Source organism: Poromitra crassiceps, assembly GCF_964638095.1.
Source record: "Poromitra crassiceps genome assembly, chromosome: 12".
In the NCBI taxonomy this organism is placed as follows: Eukaryota; Metazoa; Chordata; class Actinopteri; order Beryciformes; family Melamphaidae; genus Poromitra; species Poromitra crassiceps.
The window spans coordinates 41,577,624-41,596,520 of record NC_139632.1 but is presented as its reverse complement, the minus strand read 5'-3'; the positions used below and the strand labels follow the sequence as shown (position 1 = coordinate 41,596,520).

At 45.4% G+C, this 18,897-nt stretch overlaps 1 protein-coding gene across 2 annotated transcripts in view; it reads left to right on the top strand.

Annotated features, from left to right (window-relative positions):
- The window catches only part of LOC310785926 (AP-1 complex subunit mu-1-like), a 52,056-nt gene extending 37,965 nt beyond the window's left edge, over positions 1-14,091 (top strand). For both annotated transcript variants that reach the window (XM_083647105.1, XM_083647106.1), the window contains 6 exons: positions 2,820-2,962; positions 4,629-4,700; positions 6,082-6,240; positions 8,602-8,727; positions 10,188-10,263; positions 12,355-14,091. In XM_083647105.1, the coding sequence (XP_083503231.1) occupies positions 2,820-2,962; positions 4,629-4,700; positions 6,082-6,240; positions 8,602-8,727; positions 10,188-10,263; positions 12,355-12,377 (599 nt within the window). In that variant the 3' untranslated portion in view covers positions 12,378-14,091. The remainder of the gene's footprint in view (positions 1-2,819; positions 2,963-4,628; positions 4,701-6,081; positions 6,241-8,601; positions 8,728-10,187; positions 10,264-12,354) is intronic.
- The last annotated feature ends 4,806 nt before the right edge of the window (positions 14,092-18,897 follow it).

The following is an 18,897-nucleotide window of genomic DNA, read 5'->3' as shown; positions in this document are numbered from 1 at the left end:
CATGAGGAGAGGGAGATGTGACAGGAAAGTATAAACTAGCAGTGACCTCTACCTCTACCAGGCCCAGCTGGGTAAGGGACAGTGGCTTAGGGAGAACAAGCAAATCCAACAACAGCAGCAAAGGAATGGCGCGTCACGGCACCTCACGGCACCTCACGGCGCGTCACGTCACGGCACCTCACGCCGCCGTCGAGGTGCGTCGCTGACTTATGAGGACAGGAAGTGCTGAAATGCATTTTAGATTCAACATGTCTGCTGCCGTGCATTAACAGCACTGAAACAAGCCAGAGCAGCCTCTCAGGTGAACCACAGGGGACACCTGGCACATCTTCAGTCCATGCACGCACCGCACGCGCGCGCACGCACACACACACGCACGCACGCATTCACGCACGCACGCACGCACGCACACACACACACACACACACACACACACACACACACACACACACACACACAGAGAAGCAGCTCTAAAGGGCTTCCCTGCTTTGCTTGGCTAGGAGTCATTTGCTCCCTCTAGACCTGTCACCTGACCTCAGCCAGTCCCCACTCACCACTCACATATGAGGAAATGTCAGATGCACGCACACGCACACACACACACACACACACACACACGCATGCGCACAGTACACGCACGCACGCACACACACACACACACACACACACACACACACACACACACATATGTAAAACACAGGCACACGTGCACCCATGTACACACAAATGAGGGGGAGAGCGAGAGAGAGAGGAGCAGGTAAGCTAGTTATGCCTCCCACACACTAGAGGATTTTCAAATCTTAACCGATTTTAAAAACATGAGAGACCACAGACATAAGGACAATTTCATCAGATTTTAACATTAAAATCGCTTGAACGCACACACTAGACGATTCGGCCAGACTGCGAGACCACACACCAGCCGTTTGAAGTACCGACTCACAGCGATTCCAGCAACTAGACTGTAGGCTGTTTATATCCCACAAAACCGCAATTTCTTCACACAGACAACAGCAGATGGCTCTCCAAACATGCACCGAGCGGCGGGTCCACTTCAAGCAGCGCGGACACCCTCGCAAAATGAGATAAAACAACGTTCTGTCTGAGAGCTCATATTACAGCATATACGCTCCCTTGAAGCAAACAAACCGCTCCGCTCGGCACATGTTTGGAGAGCCATCCGCCGCTGTCCACCCTGTTTTAAGCTGTGAGGATGCTGGAGAGAGGAGCTACATGGCACTGCTGTTGCCACAACTCGTAGCGCTGCATTAACATCCGGGTATGATGCGTCGAAGCGTCCCGGTCTGCTCGCTCTCATTGGCAGCCATCGTAAATATCAAACATGTTTGATATGCCCGATTCGAGATCGGGCCGGCTCCGATTCAATCAATAATTTATTGACACCAGACACTTGACAATTATTTTGACAAAAAATCGGTTGAGACTAGCCTCGAATCGGGCCACGCCCCCCCGAGGGGAATCGGGCATTAAATCGGGCCTTTTATCCTCTAGTGTGTGGGAGGCATTAGTCTTGCATAGTGTCCTCTAGAGAGAGAGTGGCGTCAGCGGAGGACCAAAATGCGAGACTCATTAGCCAATGAACAGCCGGGAATGGGTCTCGCGCTACTTTTGCATGCTAAAATAAAGCTGATAATGTACAATTTGATTCAAGGGGGGAAAAAAACACTTTCAAAGTACAACACAAATTGTCTATTTTGCGGCAACTCGACAGTGCTGCTTAATCCAGAACCTTACTTCCTGGAACTCTTGAGAGTAAAAAACTGGTCCATTGGAGTGAATGGAGATGTCGGGACTCTTCTATCTACACGGCTCTGGTCTTGCAGTGCCAGCCGTAGATGATATCGACTCTGTCGCTGGAAGCTAGCTGACCCACGTGAGACTAGCTGCAAGTTGCATACATAAACCCACACATGCACACACACACACACACACACACACACACACACACACACACACACACACACACACTCACTCACTCACTCACTCACTCACTCACTCACTCACTCACTCAGTCATTCAGACAGGCAGAGGTGAGTGCTGGTGCAGGGCTGCATTCAGAGTAGGTGAAGGTTTAGCTGGAGGCCCACAGGCACCACAGTTGTTTTCTAGCACTCAGCAGCCTCCAATAAGCACACAGGAGGAGAACATCAGCCGTCTCTCTCCAGCCCACTGCCCATGTCACCATTACACTGTATAGAGGGCATGCTTTCACTGCTGCTGCACTGTTGCTCCAGCCCAGAGAGGAGTTGTTTGGAAAATCTCATGTTGTCCTCTACTCTAACGCTAACTGTCCACCTTTGAGAGACACAATCTACTGATTTCCAGTCTATAGTGGCGACTACTGTAATGCACTGAAGCTATGCGTAACACAAATAGTGGTTGAGCACATTTGAAATGCTTGTTGAGTGAATGTTCTAACTTGACTTTGAATTCATTGTCCTGAGGCTCATTTAAGTGTCTGGCAAGTTACGCACACCAGTACCATGATGACTAGTGGAAGGAGGCAGGAAGTCGGAGGGAGGAAGCGTGTGCTCGTCTACAACTCTCCCCAGATCGACAGAGGGGGCGGAGCCATGACCAGGACAGCAGGGGGAACTGGCCAATTACAATTGGGAGAAAACGACGAAAAAAATCTGAAAAAACGGCATTACCTGTCCTTGACCTTGATTTCCCCACGGCTGTGTGGAAACTTCTTAATCATTGTGTTTTTTATGCGTTTCTGTGTGTGTGTGTGCGTGTGTGTGTGTGTGTGCATGTGTGTGTGTGCGTGTGTGTGTGTGTGTGTGTGCGTGTGTCAGGAGAGAAGAGTAAGACAGTGGAGCTGGAGGACGTGAAGTTTCACCAGTGTGTCCGTCTGTCGCGCTTCGAGAACGACCGCACGATCTCCTTCATCCCCCCCGACGGGGACAGCGAGCTCATGTCCTACCGCCTCAACACTACAGTCAGTCACACACGCACGCACACACACACGCACGCACTGCACGCGCAGACACACACACACGCACGCACACGCACACACACACACACACACACACGCACGGTTGCATTGAAGAGAGACAGTAAAGTGAGGAGAGGGAGGTTCTTGCTTGGCCCGTGCTACACCTTCCACCAAGCGTCATGGAAATCAGAGCAGTAGTTTTTCCTTAATCGTGCTGACAGAAGCAGACTCCTGTACTGAACAGCACCAGACAGAAGCAGACTCCTTTACTGAACAGCACCAGACAGAAGCAGACTCCTGTACTGAACAGCACCAGACAGAAGCAGACTCCTGTACTGAACAGCACCAGACAGAAGCAGACTCCTGTACTGAACAGCACCAGGCAGAAGCAGACTCCTGTACTGAACAGCACCAGACAGAAGCAGACTCCTGTACTGAACAGCACCAGACAGAAGCAGACTCCTGTACTGAACAGCACCAGGCAGAAGCAGACTCCTGTACTGAACAGCACCAGACAGAAGCAGACTCTGTACTGAACAGCACCAGACAGAAGCAGACTCCTGTACTGAACAGCACCAGGCAGCGAGATGGAGCGGAGGAAAGGCACAGATGGATACAGAACCTTCTTTAGTGAGGTGAAGAAATAATCTCAAAGGAAATGAATGCTGTCACTGTTTGTAGGCTCCATAGCTGCTAGATGATTTGGTGAGCAAGCATAAGAGCAGAGATGCGGGGTGTCAGATCCGTGGAAAAGAGATGGCAAACTGGTTTATAATTAAGGATTTAATATTCACTCGTCAGTTGTGCTTCTTAACACGGCTCTGTGGGCCAACATAGCGATCCCAACAGAAACATCTCTAAATCCACAGTAGGGCGCAGATTTCCTGAGATTATTTTTATAACATCTTATGACAGTAAGTTAAAAAGTAAGTTAAAATCGCCTTAATATCAGCATAGGAAGAACCAATCTTCTTCGCTGATATACGATCTGATGGCCAATCGGCACAAGCCTAGTAGTAGTACCTTTATTGTCCCTTATTGGGGAACTGGTGGTTTTGTATGCGTCAACATAACAGACATGCATCAACACAACTGTGCCTCAATAACTCAATAACTGTCTCAAAGCTTTGCTTATATACATTAGATCCATAAACAACTGTGCAATATCTGACTTATAGCCTTGTTTACAATCCAGTGTGGTTTACATATACTTAGTCTGTAGAGGTATATGACAAAAATTCTCCTGTACACATATTTATAACGGTCACTCTACATCACACCTATAATTGTATATAATGTCAATATAGCCGTTAACTTGCTTTATCTAGCTTTGATCGCTGTCCTTGATTGTTATTTTAGCTTGTATGCGGACCTTTTCTTTCCCCTGGTACTGTTAGTACATTGAGAGCAACGTATAGAGACGTATACCAGAGTCAAATTCCTTGTATGTCGACATATTTGGCCAATAAAGCTGATTCTGATTCTGACCCAGTACACGATCCTGGCCTGACATTAAACAAGACACACAGATTCTATTGGATCAAGTTCTCTCTCTCTCTCTGTGTCTCTCTCTCTCTCTCTCTCTCTCTCTCACACCAGCGATGTGTGTAGTGACGTTTATGGGTTCTGGGCCTCGCCCCTCTCTGACCTTGTCCTCTCTCTCTGGCAGGTGAAGCCTCTCATATGGATCGAGAGTGTGATTGAGAAGTTCTCCCACAGCCGTGTGGAGATCAAGGTTAAGGTATGATGAGTCACACACACACGCACAGACACACACACACACACACACACAGACACACACACACACACACACACAGCGCCACCATATCCCCATCCACTCGACGTGTCCCTCCACTCCACTGAAAGCGTATTTAATATTGATGACACACACACACACACACACACACACACACACACACACACACACACACACACACACACACACACACACACACACACACACACACACACACACACACATCAGAGGAGTAGGAGAGCCACTTCTCTTCTGATGTGTGCAGTGAAGGCCGTAGAGAGTGAATGAAGGTGATGGCCTGCTGGACTGACATCGTTCAGTCTTTCCAGACCAGACCAGGCCAAGTTACTCAGGAAATGTAATTAGTTACTTATTACTGATTACTCCTTTAAAATGTAAGATGATTACTTATTACTGTACTTGGTATCAAGAGTAATTAGTTACCTTCGCTACACCCCCCTTCCGAAAAAGTGATCCACTTTATTGGAAGTATTGTAATTAACCTGACTGGTGGAGTCAACAACCGGCCAAACTGCATACTTACCTAGTACCTACCTGGGACAAAAGAACGAATGGTTCTGCCAACACAGTAGTCTCGCATAGCCAGACCTATCTCCACACTTTGTTTTGTTGGCCGGGGGTACGGTGGTGCAGTGGTAAGCGCTGTCGCCTCACAGCTCGAAGGTCCTGGGTTCGATTCCCACCTGGGACGCTGTGGGCGCTGGAGTTGTGCCCCCCCCATATCTTCAGTGCCCACTGCCCAGGTGGGCTATCTCGTCGAAAGGGCCTTTCTGTGTGGAGTTTGCATGTTCTCCCCGTACCCCCCAGGGGGTTCCTCCGTACATAACCCCCCCACTAAAAACATGCAGAAGATCGTCATCCGACCAGTGACGACAACATCTGAAGTTGGTCCAATGAAGGTCCCCGGGCGCTGGAAAGAAATAGCGACCACTGCTCCTGGCCTGCCCCCTGGAGGAAAGGACAAGCCTGGATGGGTCAAATGCAGAGGACATATTTCACCGGCCACCGTCAGCATGAGTGTGTGTAGTGGCTGCATGCATGTGTTGTAGTGTGTTCGTGTGACAATAAAGACGGGCTGCCGTCTGAAATGGTGTTGTTTGAGCGCTGTGCCAGCATTGGAGAAAGTGATGCAGTAACTTGAAGATACTTGGATGAGTAACTGTAATGTAAACGCTGTTTTGGAAGTTACATTACTAGTTACTGGGAAAGTAATAAAATCACAGCAAGGCGTTACTTTACTTCACTTTTACTAGTGCCCAACACTGCTGCAGTGTGCCACGCACATATTTTGTTTTAGGTTTGGGATGACCTCTGAACTCTGCCCCCATCTCTCAACCTCTCCCAGGCCCGGAGTCAGTTTAAAAGCCGATCCACTGCCAACAACGTGGCCATTCTGGTGCCGGTGCCGAGCGACGCCGACTCGCCCAAGTTCAAGACCAGCACGGGCAGCGCCAAGTGGCTGCCGGAGAAGAACGTGGTGCAGTGGAACATCAAGTCTTTCCCTGTAAGTGTGGCCACCTGGTTTTGTTTTGAAACGACGTCATGTCAGAGTTTATAGCCCAAAGGTCAACTGTCTTGTCTTCTTCTGTCGCTGTCAGTTTTTCATGGCGGCGCATGAGAGCGCAGTGCAACGTCAAATACTTAAAGGGGACAGTGGTTGGCTGGCTTAAACCTGTCCCAGATGGAAAGAAATCAACTGGTTGTTTGACTCCAAGATAATTATCTTGGAGTCAAAACACACACGCACGCACGCACGCACACACACACACCCACACACACACACTCTCTCTCTCTCTAATCTTTGCTGCCCCTCGATTTCGATGTCAGTCTCTACTATGTATTGTGGCAACTTGTCAAAAGAAACTTTAAATACGTTTACAAAACTAGTAGAGCGTTGATTGAATTTAGGTTCCTATTATCTTTCACGTTCTGGTATTTCCCAAGTAATTCAACCTTTCCCCCCTGTCAGACAAGGTTAATGAGTATGATCACACCTAGTGACATATCATTATCCAGACTCTGAAGCACATTTTCCTCTGTCAACCTTTGAACGCTGTCAAATGAAACATTCTCACGGGAAACGACGATTTGACTCGTGGTGTCTGATGACGGTCGGAGGAAACAACCGTGTGGCGGTGGCTCACCGTGATAAGGAGCTGATAAGACTCTCACCCACTGTCCTCCTCCAGGCAGCCTTGAGGCCCGGCCCGTTGTGTACAGCTCTGCTGCTCACCACATCCTTAAAATATACACGTACCTGAATCACTTTGAGCTTTTTTTTAATCTAGGTTTTTAGATGACGAGAAGTCACCTTTTTAACTGTTTTATTAGCATGAGGAATGTACGCATTAATAGGCTTTCTACAGATTTTGTTTTGCGAGTCAAATTATTTGTTTTCGTACAAGGTTCTTTTCATATAACCATGTGTCTGTTCTTTTGTTTATTCATGCTTCCCACACAGTGCCGTTTCTCCTTTCAGCTCACTTTATTACAAGTCTAAAGGGCAAATGATTCGCATGAAGTAAAGGCAAGCAAAGTACAAACAGTAGATCGTATAAAAGAAATCACTGAGTCCAGTGTTGCGGGTAACTCATTACAAAAGTAACATATTACATGTAATATATTACTTTTAGCAATAACTCAGTAATATAACTTATTACTTATAGGATTTCAGTAATATTATACCAGTTACTTTGTCAAGTAACTGAAGTTACAAATTGAGTTACATTTTATTAAATCAAAGCACATATTTAAAAAAGATACAATCATTTCCTAATCAAACTAAGTGTTTTTATGCAAATAACCACTGTAGAAGACAATAACAAAGGAAAATGATAACATTTAGAATTTTGGATTGTTTACACGGACTTCAAGGCGGTTGAAATTATTCTTCAGGATGGTTCCGGAGCGGCGGTGTCATTCTGCTGCTGCTGTTGTTTTGGTAAAAGTAATGCAAAAGTAGTGTAATAAGTAACGAGTTACTCTACACAGAAACTAATATTGTATTACTTTCTAATGAAAGTAACTACGGTAGTAATAAGTAATATTACATTTTGAAAGTAACTTGCCCAACACTGACTGAGTCACTGTGACATCACCCATTCCCAATCTCGTTTGGAATGGGAGTTATATGGCCGTCGCCATCAGCAGTAGCTCCACCTGCTGCTGCTGTGCGATCACTGGACAGGGACAGGTGACCTGTCTATCACGCCCAAAACATCGCCATTTCTATATTGGCTATATAAACCAAAAGCATGTTTTGAACCAGCCTGTAAGCAGGTTTAATCCTAATGTAAAGTCGGGCATTGTAACATGGGGCTGACATGGGGAACGACTCCGTTTTGGAGCCCAGCCTCAAGTGGCCATTCAAGGAACTAGGAACAGCTTGCTGCCTGGTACAAACAAGGAAGCACAGTGTGCAGATGAAGTATTTCACATAAGCCTGCATGCTGAATGATTAACTATTTTATGTTTATATAGCCCAGATCTGCTGAGAATATAGACAGGTGTGTCCAACTTGATATGACTGTTATGAGAGTCGTCTCACGTTGCCCCCGGATACGAATAAGCTTTGTTTTGTTTTGTTTGGGGACGAACACGCCCCCTGTGTTAATTGCAATCTGACACCTGGGAAACGTGTCGTCAGCAGAACTCATCAGACACACTACAGTAAATTGTCTCATCTGAATTTTTTTTTCCACAGCATCACTTTTGAATGTACAGTAATGTTTTACCAGACCTAGTAACACATTCGTGACCTTTTCTCTTTTCCTTTTGTGTGTGAATGAATAAATAATAAACTACTTGAACTTGTGTGTTGTGTGTGTGTGTGTGTGTGTGTGTGTGTGTGTGTGTGTGTGTGTAGGGCGGTAAGGAGTACATGATGCGGGCTCACTTTGGGCTGCCCAGTGTGGAGAGCGATGAGCTGGAGGGGAAGAGACCAATCACAGTCAACTTTGAGATCCCTTACTTCACCGTGTCCGGGATCCAGGTGGGCCCACTAACTACCTACCTGTACCTGTATCTCACACCACGCACCTTTCTTCTACTGGACCTCCTTCTTTTGTTCAACCACAACTTCAGCAATGCCCTGCCTCACGTTCATTCACTCACAGTGTTGGGCGGTAAAGTAAAGTACCATGTTACTGTAATTGTATTACTTTTACAGTAACTAACTTGTAACTGAGGGGGCGGCATTAGCTCAGGAGGTAGAGCTGTCGCCTGGGAATCGGAAGGTTCCCGCTTCGAGGCTGGCTCCTCAGTGTGTCGAAGTGTCCTTGAGCAAGACACTGAACCCCTAACTGCTCCCTACGAGCAGTTAGCGCATTGCATGGCTGCAGACGCCGTCGGTGTGTGAATGGGTGAATGTGAGGTATTCATGTAAAAGCACTTTGGGTAGTCGATAGACTACTGTATATAAAATGCGCTCTATAAATACAGTCCATTTACCATTACCATTTACCTATGTAATGTAACATGTCAACATGTTGAAGCACTTTTTTTGTTGTACTGTACTGTCTGTTCAAATGTGTTTTTTTGTATTTATGAGGAACAGTGTCTTGGGACGCAAGACAAATTTCAGACTTGTCCGACAATAAAATCAAATCAAACTAGTAATGTAAGGGATTACAATTTCAAAACAGTAATTATATTACTATTACTATATTAAGTACCTTCAAGTTACTGCATCACTTTCTCCAGCGCTGGCACACTGCTAAAACAAAGTGTGGAGATGGGTCTGGCTATGCGATGCTACTGCGTTGCCAGAACACGATCATTCTTTTTGCCCTAGGCAGGCAAATAAATGGAAAGTAAGTATGCAGTTTGGCTGATTGTTGACTCCTCCTGTGAGGTTAATTAATAAGTCAAGCAATTGTATTACTTTTTAAAAGAGTAATAAGTAACTAATTGCTTTTCCTGAGTAACTTGCCCAACACTTCATACTAATTCGCACTTGGGTCCACTGCAGTGCACGTGGGTCCACTGCAGTGCACGTGGCCTGCTCAAAGATGCTGACATATGGTCTGTGTTATTAATGCAGGAATAAAAACGTTGCAAAGTCAAAATGTAAAAGCCTTCCTATTGGCTCAGTGGGATATGGCACACGCCATGTTCTTACAATGCTGTGAGTTGAAATCTGGCTCCTAAACTCTGCTGCAGCTCCCCCTGCACTCTCACCGGGGCGTTACATGCTTCATAAAATACTTCATTTTCTCACGTTTATCTCCTCTGCTCTGAGTGGGCGAGGAACAAACTAGAGCACACAGACTATATAAATATGAATGTCAAAACCACTAAGATATACGAGCTTTATGATCATGTGTACAGTGCTGGAGGCTAACAAATACCCACTCAAGAGGGTGCATTTGAGTTGGTGTGTGTGTGTGTGTGTGTGTGTGTGTGTGTGTGTGTGTGTGAAATACCTATTTTTAACGCGTCTGTGCTCCCTAGGTGCGCTACCTGAAGATCATTGAGAAGAGTGGTTACCAGGCATTGCCATGGGTACGCTACATCACACAGAGTGGAGGTGAGAACATAACACACAGAGAAACACACAAACAAACACACACACACACACACACACACACACTGCTGATGTAGGTCTGGTTTTAGGTGTGAACTTATGTTGAAGAGCTTGAATATTCTACTGAAGCAGTGATCAGCTGGATCAGTGCTCCTGTTCCTTTTTGAAGCTTAATGAAGAGGAGTCTTGATATCGAACGCTCCTGCTGTGTGGAAAAAAAACCTGGCAGCTCCAGTGTTTTTGGATTTAAAGTAGTCCTTAAAAGTTAGCATATCAAGACCAACCCCATTCTGAAAATGTGTCCTGCACAACTGACAGAGATGTGAGGTAGTTGATCGGAGAACAGCGGTAGAATGTGTCTTTCTCTGCACCACTATTCATTGCACACGCGAGACATGAACCCAGCTGTATCCCATCCATCATATCCATTACCTGGATCTGTCACGAAGAGCCGTGGCCTCCGGGGCCTTTAGAGAGACACCGCACAGAAATGCCAAGGAGGGGGGAATGTGACTAGCCTGTGACTAGCCTGCTACAGCTATAGCTTGTGATTTCTACACCAGGCCAGTGCAACATTATTCTACACTCGTCTCAATTTGAACGGGGCTTTACAGATGGTCGTCGGATTAGCTCAGCCAGTCCTTAGATTCGATGGCTGCCCATCTGCATCACATGTGTCATCTTCATGACCTGCATCTGTCAATGCGAGAGACCAGGACCACCAAGAGGGGTTCAGGGTTTCTTCTACTAGCCCAGCAGCCTGTGGTTGTAATCTCTAAACACAGGAAGCATTGTGTCTACCTTACACACACGTGGAGGATCGGAGAAGTTACACCGCGCTGCACATCGTCAAACATCAAAGCTATGTTTGACGAGACTGCAGCAAAATCCTCCTCAGTAGCCCGGGTTGAAACGGGGGCAAATGGAAATGATATGTAGATGGAAGACCAACACCTCTGCTGAGTCGCTGCCAGAAATCCTTAAGTTTCATACCTGCCCGCCCCGGCCTAGGAATGAACCCTGGCTCCATCACATCCATCAGACCAGATTAGCTGGCTTTGTCGGGACGAGAGTCAGGGGCTGAGGAGGTGCCAGGAGGTTCTCCCAGGGTGGCACTCAGTGAATGCCAAGGTTACTATCGCCTTGGTCTGTCATCATCAGCAAGGAGCCGAAGGAGAGGGGGAGGAGTGAAGGAGCTATCGCCTTTCTCTTATCGTTACCATCGGCAACACGGAGAGGGAGGGAGAGAAGACCGCGCTGATCACATTTCTCCGAGCGCTACACACACACGCACACACACGCACACGCACACGCACAGATTAAACAGTCCTGTATACCCGATACCTTACACTGACTGTGTTGACTTATTAATGAGTGATGAACAGGAATGCAGCAGTACGACAGCGGCAACTGACTACTTCACTAATATCAAACTCCCCCTGTCCAGAATATGATCCAGTCAGCCACCGTCACGCTCCAGCTGGATGCTACTTTGAACTGATACATGTGCTAATATAATATAATAATAATATATATATTATATATATATATAATATATATAATATATAATATAATATAGGCAGTAATGTGATCCCTGAATGGCGATGTTGTCTCTCATACCTACTTTCACCCTTCAAGCATCAATGCTGCTGCATACTGTGTGTTCTCCATATAATGTGTCATTCTGCATTGGGGCTTCGTGATGGGATTATAATTGCTTACTGTAGCAATCTGATTTCAGATGGTAATATAGTCTCTCTTCTTGGAGAATTTTCTCATACTGCATAAATTATGATATGTCTGATTTTGCTACTTTGAAGATGGCGATATTTCTAACATTGATGGTAGTCAGGTGATTTTAGATACTATTCTCTTCTGACAAGACTGTAAACCTGCAGTACAGTAGTGTTGGAGGGTGAGGTTAATGTGGGGAGTATTGGTAATAGGATCAGATTTAGCGTGGCGATACATTAGCACTAATCTTGTTGAGGGATTGAATAGAGCTCATATTGAGAGGGATGTGATGTGCGGGCCAGGGGGCGAGGAGGGGAAGAAGGCTGAGTGTTAATTCTCTGCTGTTACATCTCTTGGCAGATTACCAGCTCCGGACAAACTAAAGGGCACAGACAAGTGGATCTTTTCTCCCCGTCGGTCTTCCTCTCTGCTTCTCTCCTCTCCCTCTCTGTTTCTCTCCTCTCCCTCTCTGTTTCTCTCCTCTCTGTTTCTCTCCTCTCCCTCTCTGTTTCTCTCCTCTCTGTTTCTCTCCTCTCCCTCTCTGTTTCTCTCCTCTCCCTCTCTGTGTCTCTCCTCTCTGTGTCTCTCCTCTCTGTTTCTCTCCTCTCTGTTTCTCTCCTCTCTGTTTCTCTCCTCTCTGTTTCTCTCCTCTCCCTCTCTGTTTCTCTCCTCTCTGCTTCTCTCCTCTCGTCTCTGTTTCTCTCTGCTCACCGCTCCCCCGGCAGCGAGGGACAGCAGAGGACAAGTGGAGGGGAACACATGAAACTGCCCCCCCTCTGCTCTCTGAAGGAAAAAGGAAGACAGACACTCTGTCTCATCCCTCCCTCCGAGGCACGCTCTCCGCAGATGGAAAAAGGCCATTGCCGTCACCTCTGACCCTGTGTATGTGTGTTTTTTAACGCTTCCTCAGGACTCTGGGAAAAAACATTTTAGGATTATGAATATTGAACTGATAACTTTGTGACACCATCTGGTCCCGGCAAGCTCTCATTTTCTTTTATGTGATGTGAAAATCTCTCAATCTTAATGTGATGTCCCTCGGGGTTAATTGCGGGATTTTGGATTTTTCCCCCCCGATCACAAGAGGAACCACTCTGCGTGTCCAATGAGAGGAGAGGAACCACTCTGCGTGTCCAATGAGAGGAGTGTCTTTCTACTGTCTTAACTATTAACAGTCTTGTATACAGTGCCATGATTGCTGTGACGACTCAGTGTAAATCATGTTTTTTTGCATCAAAATATTGTAGATGGGTCGAATTTGAAGTCAATGTAAACGGTTTTCTGAATGGTGGTGTAGTGGTTAGAGCCCATCCTGTAGGTCGGGCTCTTCTTACCCAGACCACAAAGTCCACTCTCCATACATCTTGTCCCAGAGGGCTGCAGCCTACATGTTCATTGCCTTTAGAGTGGCTCGTGTGTCACCACCTTTTAGCGCCTTCAACATTAGCCGCCTGGCCAAATCAATGATTAATAATGCACAATATTGTCACAGCCGTCGGCCGCGTAACATAATATTGTTGACACACCTCCCCGGGGCCCCGTAACCTTGTCCTCGCGCTCGCAATAATCAACCTGCGACTCTGCGAGGCAGAGAGACTGAAGGAATGAGCGCAGAAAATGTGTGGCATGTTTTTAACTGCTGTTTTATACTAGTAGTCAGGCCTCCTGTGACAAAGCCGCCAAGGACAAAAAATGTCGGGAAAAACTGAGGCAAAAAACAACAACCTGAGTGCTTTTTTTTTTTTTTTTTGCAGCCTCTGAGCATATTGACAATTTGTAGAAGTAATTGTTTTTCTACACTACTTTATTTTCCTCTCGACCTCCATACTCTTTCTGGTATAATTCACTCCCTCTGTGGTGCGTGCAGCTCTCTCTGCTCCACGCATCAGTTCAACCGCACTGCCTACAGCGGCCAATAGAGTCCTAACTACAGAACCCCCTATTTCATACATTCCATCATTTGTTTAGTTTGTGTGGGGACATTTTCAGATACCAATGAGGATTTTTTAATAAACTATTTTGTCTGTTTTCGTGTATTTTTCATTAATTTATCAACTACTGTCCGTCAGGATGCAAATGGATATATTTGGAAATAAAGAATTTTTGTATCTTGTCTCTGCATACAGTGATTATTTATCTCTGGGTTTGTGTACCTAGTTAGTTCCTAATCAGACTGTTTACTAGGTTGGGTTTGATGTAGCCAACAACTCAGCATCATCAATGAGAAGGTTATAGCCGTGTTCTGATTGGAGCGTATTGAGAAGGTTAGCTGTGTTCTGATTGGAGCGTATTGAGAAGGTTAGCCGTGTTCTGATTGGAGCGTATTGAGAAGGTTAGCCGTGTTCTGATTGGAGCGTATTGAGGTTAGCCGTGTTCTGATTGGAGCGTATTGAGGTTAGCCGTGTTCTGATTGGAGCGTATTGAGAAGGTTAGCCGTGTTCTGATTGGAGCGTATTGAGAAGGTTAGCCCAGTTCTGATTGGAGCGTATTGAGGTTACCCGTGTTCTGATTGGAGCGTATTGAGGTTAGCCGTGTTCTGATTGGAATGTATTGCTATTAAATCATGTTTGTAGTGTAGGTGGACTGGACACTAAATTCCCCCGTCTGCACTCATATTATTTAACAACTACTAGTCCCAACCAAGCTGAAGTTGGGAAGAATGCAATTACACAAAATCACATAGCAAACCCAGCCTTGCTGGAGCGACCTAGCTTGCTTGGGTGGGTTTTATGCGCTGCCATAAGTTCATACCGGGGTACAGAGCCCCTTATGTTATGGTACAATGCATCTGCTGATTGTTTACCTCTCCCTGTCTGGTCTCCATAGACGACGTGTGAGGGTGTATGTCTCTCCCTGTCTGGTCTCCATAGACGACGTGTGAGGGTGTATGTCTCTCCCTGTCTGGTCTCCATAGACTACGTGTGAGGGTGTATGTCTCTCCCTGTCTGGTCTCCATAGACTACATGTGAGGGTGTATGTCTCTCCCTGTCTGGTCTCCATAGACTACGTGTGAGGGTGTATGTCTCTCCCTGTCTGGTCTCCATAGACTACGTGTGAGGGTGTATGTCTCTCCCTGTCTGGTCTCCATAGACTACGTGTGAGGGTGTATGTCTCCCTGTCTGGTCTCCATAGACTACGTGTGAGGGTGTATGTCTCTCCCTGTCTGGTCTCCATAGACTACGTGTGAGGGTGTATGTCTCTCCCTGTCTGGTCTCCATAGACAACGTGTGAGGGTTTATGTCTCCCTGTCTGCTCTCCATAGACGACGTGTGTGTGTGTCTGCATTTCTCTACCACATATGTGTCTCTTGGCCTGACATGACAAGCTCTGAATCCTCCCCTTTCACACTATCTTTTCTCTCTCCCTCTTCTCGGTATGGGCAACCAGGACACATAGGCTACCCTTAATCTGTCTTCACACCCGCAGACACGGCCGATTGTGCCTGTATGGATGTATGGACGCCCGACACCCGGACACCCACTAGATTCTGTTTATGTGTGTTGTAAAAGTAGTCAAGACAGATTGTGAACCATGCTTTTTGTGTGTGTTTGTGAGAAAGAGAGAGTGGTGCTAGCCTATGCCAGCCCCTGCAGGCCACTGCCTTGTGCATTGTGCCTTCACTCCGCTGGCTGTCATCACACCAACAATGGCTAAGCTGTGACCCCCTTTGTCTCAAGGCAACAGGCTATGCATATGCACCGACTGATAAGGAGGTATGAGTGACACACACATGAACACACACACACACACCCACACACACACACACACACACCCACACACACACACACACACACACACAAACTTAACACAACACAGGCCCTTTTTCTGAGTTTCTTGGTCAAACTGCAAGGCAATGGGAGGCTTTGGAAACATTTTACAAACACTGTAATGACTCATTTGCCACTATATAGCTTTCTTTTAATTGCAATGTGGTTATGTTATTTTTTGCCATTTGAGCGAGAGCCTCCCCCCACTCTTTTTGTGTGTGTGTGTGTGTGTGTGTGTGTGTGTGTGTGTGTGTGTGTGTGTGTGTGTGTGTGTGTGTGTGTGTTTTTAACCGTTTTGGAAACAAATAGGATCCAAGAAGAGCAAAGTAGCAGTGTAGACATTCTGTGGATTCACCCAATACAGTGAAAGATGATCAAGTGTATTGACAACCTGACTGGGAAATGGCAAGATCTGGCCTATATCATTTGATGTATCACTTTGTTTGTTAATGCAAACCTTTGTAAATGCATTGAAACTTTGATGGACTGGGTTTAATTTGACTGCATTTTTCACTGCAGTCCTTTCTCCCTCTCTGCTTTGTGGTGAATGATAATGAACTTGTACACATAATTATCTCTGAGCCAAAAAAATACATCTCTCATTCAACAGTGCAAGAACTACATTTCTCACTACAGCCTGATGCTCAAATTAAAGGCATGTAGTTGATAAACTGAGGGCCTCATTTATAAAAAAAAAAATACAGTTGGATTTGATCTTCAACTACCAGGTTTATGAAAGTGACTCATATGCATCAACATACCTTCTCTCTGCAAAGCGCTTCATGGATTTGGAAAATACATTAGTTTCTCTTGCTATAAATATCCTAAAATCATTGTTAATGATCAGTACATTTTTAGTTTTCCAATGCAGCTCACTGTAAGCTTACATCCATATACTCACAGAACAGAAGTTACATCCGTTTTCAGACGTAGGCACGTCAAGTAGTGAGATGGCATAGAGCTGATCATGTTTTTTTAATTCAAATTCAGGAATTATGATATTGATTCAACCTACAAACAAGTCAAACTACTACTTTGATGGCAAAACTTTCTATAAACGAGGCCCTTAAGCCCGGATTTCCCAAAAGCGAAATATGTCATTATTATTATTATGTTTAAGACAAGGTGACAAAGATGGTGGCTGAAGATCACTAGCCAATTTGTCAACATTTCAATGCAAATGCAAATTGACATCACATCATATAAATAGATACAAAGAATGACGACTTTGACAGGATTCCATCCATCCGCCCCTGGCTAAGACGCTTTAGGGAAACCAGGCACCGCAAAAGATTCTGAACAATTAAGACAATACTGTGTTGATGTGCAAACACAAATTATCCACACATTCAAAAGTGCCATCATGTCTGCAGGCAGCCAACAGCTCCATTAGGCATGACCTGAGGTTAGGACAAGTGGATCTGTCACAAACTCCACCGTCCTACAAACACCAGCGTCCTACCAAAGTGCATGAATCACACTGTCAACTGAGAACATATTCAGCCACATCAGGAGCCATCAGGTCTCTAATTGTCGATAGTTTCATTCGCAAAGTACTAGTGGTTCACTAGCAATCAGCCGCCTATACTTTATATACTTAGTGTAGCTAAAATTCACTAGCAATCAGCCGCCTATACTTTTTATACTTAGTGTAGCTAAAATTCACTAGCAATCAGCCACCTATACTGTATACTTAGTATAGCTAAAATAGCTATTGTCAAGCTATGCTTGATACTTAGTATAGCTAAAATAGCTATCGTCAAGCTATACTTTATACTTAGTATAGCTAAAATAGCTATGGTCAAGCTCACTCGTGTGGCTGAATATTTTCATGTGAGAATGGCAGAGTGAAGGTAGTGCACGGATCGCACGGCAAACATTTAAACCATTTCTTATTATATCTGTCGTCCCCTCTACCACTATACGCCTATTTCACATGCAGCCAAATCTGCCATTTTGTGTCAAAAAGGTAGGAAGTAAAGCAGGTGCAAGCAAGACGTTGATTAGAGCCCCGGACGTTCAGGCTTCAACCTAACGAGCAGCCATCTGGAAGCCTGAACGTTCCCGGCTCTAATCAATGTCTTGCCTGCTGCACCTGTTTTACTTCCCACCTTTTCGGCACAAAATGGCTGATTAGGCTGCATGTGAAATAGGCTAATTCAGTCATTTAGCCGAGGCTCTTGTTCATAGGTGAGTGGGTAAGACAGTAAGACACATGGCTGCTGAGGGACACACAGGACAGCCTCTCTAACCACGATTTCATATGGGCTCGATAAGAGAACATGGTACGTGATTCAACCAGCAACTTGAGCAGCTTTATGCATCGTTTTGGGAGAAAGGCTGTTTCATCCCACCCGTAGGCTCTGTTCACACCGCAGTCGTTTGCACTCAATTCTCAATTGCGGCTCGTATGAGATTTTTTTGGACGACTGTTCAATACATGTATCTATTCTAGGACATAAGCCATACTCCAATACCAATATGGAGTGACAGCAGTGTTGAAAAGATGAGCGTGTGCAGAGTGACACTAACAAAAGTCTTCAGATATTTTGTAACCTGCTGTATGCTTCTTCTCCTTGTTTTGAACACATTTCAGAATAGATTCCTTCGAATGTTGACCGAATTGAAATGTCCCCACAAATACCAGTCAAATTCAGGGAATATACCCTTTTCATGGGGGCCATATTGTGTCGAAAAGACAGAATAAACACAGGTGCAAGCAAAACACTAATGAGGGTTTCAAAATTCCAATCATGGAAGTTGGAAACCCTCAATAGTGTTTTGCTTGCACCTGTGTTTACGATGCCTTTTCGACACAAAATGGCCCCCGTGAGAAGGGTCTATTGCCTTTCTTTCCATTATTGTGTGTTGTTGTCTTCCATGCTGATGCTAAACTTGCCGAGCTGTTGTGGGCACCAAAATGAAGACCATTGTCTCGAATGAAAGATGTAAGATATTATTATCATGGCAGGCAATGCTAGTGAAATTGTTATTTGAATGTTCAAAGATAAGTTGTACTGTACGTAGGTCGCATCCCTTGGGGTCCAACACATCCATGTGGTCCAGATCCAGTGTTGGGGGGTAACTCATTACAAAAGTAACATATTACATGTAATATATTCCTTTTAGAAGTAAC